This window comes from Temnothorax curvispinosus, unplaced genomic scaffold (assembly GCF_003070985.1).
Source record: "Temnothorax curvispinosus isolate PA1 unplaced genomic scaffold, ASM307098v1 QBEX01004479.1, whole genome shotgun sequence".
In the NCBI taxonomy this organism is placed as follows: domain Eukaryota; kingdom Metazoa; phylum Arthropoda; class Insecta; order Hymenoptera; family Formicidae; genus Temnothorax; species Temnothorax curvispinosus.
Window position 1 is genome coordinate 47,080 of NW_020214259.1, and position 5,777 is coordinate 52,856.

A 5,777-nucleotide genomic window follows, 5' to 3' on the forward strand; every position below is an offset into this window, starting at 1 on the left:
ATATGTATATATATAACCATCATATTCAAGATATGTAAATTTTAATAGAACAACTTCTTGTAGCATTGATTACTTCCAATACACCCATTATAATACCGTTATTTAATTTGCAATCATAAAATGCGCGTGGTATTAAATAATTTAATAATAATTAACTATAATCTTATTTTACTATTCAGTAAATTGTAAATAGAAATATCTGTTTCAATATTCTTAAAAAATTTAGAAACACAATTAATGCACACAAAAATTAAGAACCAGATCTTCTTCATCTTAAGAAGAATTAATAGCTAAAAGAAAAACAAGTAATCGCTTGTTCACAGACAAGACAAGCCTGTTACGCCTCAATCAAAGACTCGACTTATCAGATCCTGTCGCAAGCGTTTTTATCGTCCCAACAAACGAAACGGACATCGTTCAAAACGTCGGTTAGGCAATATATCAATGATGCACGATCGTATGCTAATGACGATCTTTCGAAAGATCCCAGATCAAAGAATGGGAAATTTGAGGGCCTAATGGCTAGAATTTTGACGCGCTGTCAGATGCAATATCTCGCCGGGAGCGTGTAACGTGTTTCATCGGATGAGAGAAAGCACGAGAGTACCCTTCACGAGCGAGCCGTGAACTAATGCCGCGTGAATGATTGTCTCTAAGAGGAGCTACTACTTTCGCTCTTTCCGCCACTCGACCGTGAATTCCAATTTTCGCTCTTGTCCCGCCGCTTTTACCTGAAGATTTCCATATCGCTCGCGTCTAAATATGAAAGCGAACGATCAATTTGTTCGGCCAACTCAAGATCTGCCTCGTTCCCAAAATTAAAGAAAACGAGGAAAAAGAGTATTTACTTTTTATTAATTAAAAAATTTAAATTTGCCGCAATTGCTTAATCTTTTTTGGTAAAGAAGAATGAAACTTAATTAATGCCATGCATTGGAAATAATGCCGTAAGAAAAATAATTATTTAATCGCATCAGAAAGCATTCTATCGAAATAAACAGTATAATGACTATTTTACGTTGCAGTTTATCGTTCGTAACGATCACGTTGCTTTAGGATTTTCACCGTTTAAGGAAATGATCCTTTACGAGAGCGATTATCGCATCATCGCACAGGTAAACGATAAACAATCGAATATAGCTGTGAGAAGGTAATGCCGTATAATAAGGTATACTCACGTTAAACAACTTCGGTCCTTGCACGCGAATGGCTGATCGCAGGAAAAGAGTGAGCGATACTCAATAATAGCGCATACTTTCGTCGTACTTTCGTTTCGCAGTGGGTAAATCATCAATAACAGTAAGACACACGGGATTATTATCATTGTCATCGTTATTATTATCAAATACATTAATGGGGTATTAAAAATAGAGGGACGGGCGCGCTCGCTGGTTCGTGGCGGCGCGCCGGCGATCGCGTGTCCCGGAAGAGAGCTCACAATATTTACAGAAATAAAATGAGTATTATTTTCACGTTACCGTCCATGTGCTTCGCGTGCGTGCGAGACGTGCTGCGATGCCGCAGGCGTCGACGACGCTTCGAAAGATATCAAAAAGTGCGTCCACTTTGTAGGAACTCTTTCTCACACGTCGTTTTTCCCCTTTAATTATCATAACGACGGAACGACATCGAAACACGTAGAGTACCGAAGGAGTTATCAAGATACGACACATTTTTCGGCGTCCCTCGGTGCCTGATTTGACGACGACGAGGACGCGGGCGCGCGTTTCCGCGCGCACGCCACCGCGTCGTTCGGCACGTAAGAGATCCGGACGCCGCCGTAAGCTCGTCGTGGTGGCAGCGCGTAAGCCGCGGCCTCGTCCGAGCTGCTGGACGAGCTGCACGTCGAGCAACAGCTCTCGGCGTCGTCATCCTCGCCGTCCATCCTTGACCTGGACGTACCTGCCGTTCCTGCAAAGATATGTTTTAGTAAATAAGAGAATAGCGCTTCTTTCTCAACTATAGACTTTAAAATAAATATATGAATCCATTGAATTTTTTAGGATAAGGACTTTGCGTACCCCAAGTTGACGTGCTGGCGACCTCGTCGGGTTGCAGACTTCTCGATCGAGTGACGTTTGATCTCGACAGTGACGTGGGCGAGGGCGACGATGACGAGTTCCGATCGTTCGTCGGTGAGAGAGGGATGCGTGACGTCGCGCCGTGATCGTTGACATCTAGATCCCCCTGGAATCGCACGCGTCGCGACGTCGGCGTCGGCGGATCCGTCTGGCTGGCTCCAACCCCAATCCCGAGATTGACCGGCGACGTCGCCGGCTCTTGCGTCAGTACGCCGGCGGACGCCGCGCCGGCGGTCGATGTTGACACCGACGCCGACGCTCCCGACGACGGTCGCGGGGGTGGCGGCAATTCCGGCATGCTCGACGCGTGGGAGGGTGTGCAATTCTGGATGCATCTCAGGGGTTCTCGATCCCGCGCTTGCATCAGCCTGCAATGTAATTGTGATTTGCAATGTTAATGCATTTCTTGAATAAAAGTGAAAAATATTATATTGTATTTGCAAATTTTAGGCCTGGCTATATCTTATCTTTAGATCCTCTTATTACTTAGATTCGGCGTTTTAAAATTTTAGTCCGAACGCTGTACTGTACTATTCAAATCTCACTTAGAAAAATAGATAATAATATTCGAACTTAGATTGTTGGCTCGAGTTTTCGTAACGTCGTAAAGCATCGTACCTTCCCAACTCGCTGCAGTTTTCGTCAGGATGAGAGCCTCGTTCCTGCAACAGTCTCTCAAGGTTTCGCTCCAGAAGTACCCTGTCGAGGCCGCTGGGCCTAGAACCGCTGGAAGGAAGTCCTTCCGCACCGAATTCGGGACTCAGGGCGTTTTGGGTACTCTGAGTGGGCGTCGTCGCCAAGGAAGCGGATATTTGTTGATGCCTTCTGGTCATCCGAGGCGAGTTCCTAGGAGATCCGAGGGTGTGCCTCGAGCCTGGAGGAAGCGGAGGTGGTGGCGGAGGGGGTGGGCTCGACGAACCCTCACTCGTGGCCACCGTCTGCCTCCTACTGCTCCTAGATATAATATTAGATTTTATCATATAATTTGTTAAAGAAATATATTTATATAAATCATGATATTTAATATAATTAAAAGTATGATTTCGATTCCTATTATATATCTCGATATATGAAGATATTTAATTATAATAACTTATCCCTTAATATTCCATCTCGTTCACATTTTATTTAATTATATAATACGCAGTTTAACAGGGATAATCAAGAGACATAAAAATTACTGAAATTTTTATCTCATTTCGCCAGACGGTTATGTTGCAGCGCTTCTAATTATTTCTCATTCCAGATTTAAATTATGTCCACATTCGCGGCATGCTAAAAATTCGCGACAATTAGAAGCGCGTAATAAAATTTAAATGCGACATTTGGCCCTCCTTGTGCACGCCTCCGAAACGAGGTCGTTATGTATAAGCCGAATTTACATTCAACGAAAGGCGTCGCTCTATAAGTGGCACATTAACATGTCTTTAAGCATATGATCCAAAGTGGCTCCAATGCTCCGCTGATTTCGTCAGCGATAATATATGCCAACTCGAGTATCATTTATCAAATATGTATATCCCGTTTAAAATGACAATCTATATAAACCTAAGTAATTTTCTGCCACTTATATAATAAAATTAAAATATTTTAAACGCATATCAAAGATGATTGACAAACGATTCAACGATTATCTCTTAATTATCATAATGTCAGTCCTAATCGTCCGAAGTAACAAAACGTAAGACTGGCAATCTACTTCACTAATATGCCGACAAACTTTAATCTCAGTTTCAACGATTCTCCCGCAAGTCCTGCTTCCAAAGGGAAACAAGTTAGACGGTGAAACCGGCTACATTAGTAAAATTTATCACCGCCGTAATAATTTCTCGGCGCGCAACTCGCGAACTTGGGAATGGCGCACGAGCTCGCGGACTCGCGCGTAATCGCGGGACGTTCCCGGCGCTGCGGCTATAATTTTTGCGGACAGATCCGCGCGCGAACCCCCCTCCCCCCCTCTCCCATTCTCTCTTTCTCGCTCTCTCGGCAGCGGGACAATGAAAACAACCCCCGTGACCCCGCCGCGAGGCGAGGAGGTATGCGAGAGAGTACGCGCGGAGAGGACAGTACCTGAGAAAGGACGGCGGGGGTTGCGGCGGCCCAGCAGAGGAGTCGCTCGGCGTCGTCGGCGGTTCCCCCTTGCTGCATGCTATGCTGCAGTAAATGGCACCACGTCGCGGCAAGAACGGCCGGCCCAGGAGGGAGGTGCGGCAAGTGGCGCAGCAGAAGCAGGCCTCGGTCGCGTGCCAGTGTTGACCCTCGTGCGACATTTGGCCCTGGTCGACGCCGATCGGCTCGCCACAGCTGTCGCAGTACTCGGCGAAGGACGCGTCGAAGCACCTGAGACAGTACGGCCGGCCCTCCCGCATCACGTACCGCTGACCGCCGAGCTGAGAACAGAGGAAGATGCGCGCGCTCTGTATTATGTATTTACGATTGCCATCCCCGAAGGTGGGACCAGACTCCAGACCAAGCGAGGAGCGCGAACGCGAACGAGCGGATCTGCCGCTGCAAGTACAAACGAGTGCATTGACAAATATGTTGCATCATTTTTACGTTGAAGAAAAGCGCTCGGCACGTTTGATAAACGTTCGTTCATCTTTGCTAGTTCGGTCTGGAGTCATCTTGAGAGATGAACGGATGTATTTCATCTTCAACGAATCGCTCGTTTAGACGAACGGAAGTCATATGAAAGATGAAACTTGAAAAATAAAAGACCGTATCTATATGAACAACGCGTGCGATTAGAGTGAAGAACAAAGAATGAAATACATACATCATAAATCTTTCATACATGTCATATCTTACTCTCTAGCGAGAGAAGGTTTGAAACTTTCGCAGGTTGTCGATTTTAAAAGTAAACAGATCTTAGTAAGAAGGGAAGAATGCATGTGAAAATACATCATATCGAGAAACGGTAGCGCATTCCTCAAGCACAAGAGAACATAGTTGTCTTATCTCGGCGCGGAGAAGTAAGCATATAGCTTCGGTGATAATGGCGTTACGCCGGTGACCGGTTATTCACTGGAGCATGTATTCTACATATACGACGGCGATCAGATAAAGCGTTAGGTTCTTAGAGTTCTCGCTTCTCGCGTACGTTCGCGATATAGATACCACGTTATCCCGCACTCTCAACCGGAGAGAATAACTCTTATATCATCACTTAGTAAATTGCGTCGAGTAAATTTAAATAAGAATCTCCTCCGTCTTCCCTCTTTCTCTCTCTCTCTCTCTCACTCTCACTCTGTATTTTTCCCAGGTTTCCTCCGCGCGCGTGATGAATGCATTTACAAGTTCACACCCGAAGCCAAACGCGACCGGTTGCGCGGGCAAGGCGGAAAGCGGGCGCTTGCTTCTGTGCCTCTCTCGCGAGCGACGCTATCTAAGTCGGAAGACGTATCTGGAGGATAGAGTCAGCTGGCACGGGATTATGAATTGCTACGCAGCTGTAAATTCGATAGCGACGTAATCATTAACTCGGCGGCGGCGCGCGTTTCCGATGTAGCGCGGCGGGATCGCGCCGGGATATACCGTTAGATCGAAACGATTCGATCCGCGGCACGGAGGGGAATCGTCTTATGAAAAATCTAATATTCTACATTTATATATTTATAAACCCGATCCCATCATTGCTGTCGCGACCAGTCTCCAAACGGGGAGAGAGAGAACTTACGCCGTTATGCTGCATGTCTC

The 5,777-nt window shown here is 45.9% G+C and overlaps 1 protein-coding gene across 1 annotated transcript in view; it reads right to left on the reverse strand.

Moving 5' to 3' along the window:
• Positions 1–1,087: 1,087 nt before the first annotated feature.
• The window catches only part of LOC112453535 (protein espinas-like), a 20,578-nt gene continuing 15,888 nt past the window's right edge, over positions 1,088–5,777 (reverse strand). The window contains exons 4-7 of the mRNA XM_025014328.1: positions 4,152–4,471; positions 2,700–3,035; positions 2,022–2,449; positions 1,088–1,911 (exon numbers count right to left, since the gene is read on the reverse strand). Coding sequence (XP_024870096.1) covers positions 1,658–1,911; positions 2,022–2,449; positions 2,700–3,035; positions 4,152–4,471 — 1,338 coding nt within the window. The 3' untranslated portion in view covers positions 1,088–1,657. The remainder of the gene's footprint in view (positions 1,912–2,021; positions 2,450–2,699; positions 3,036–4,151; positions 4,472–5,777) is intronic.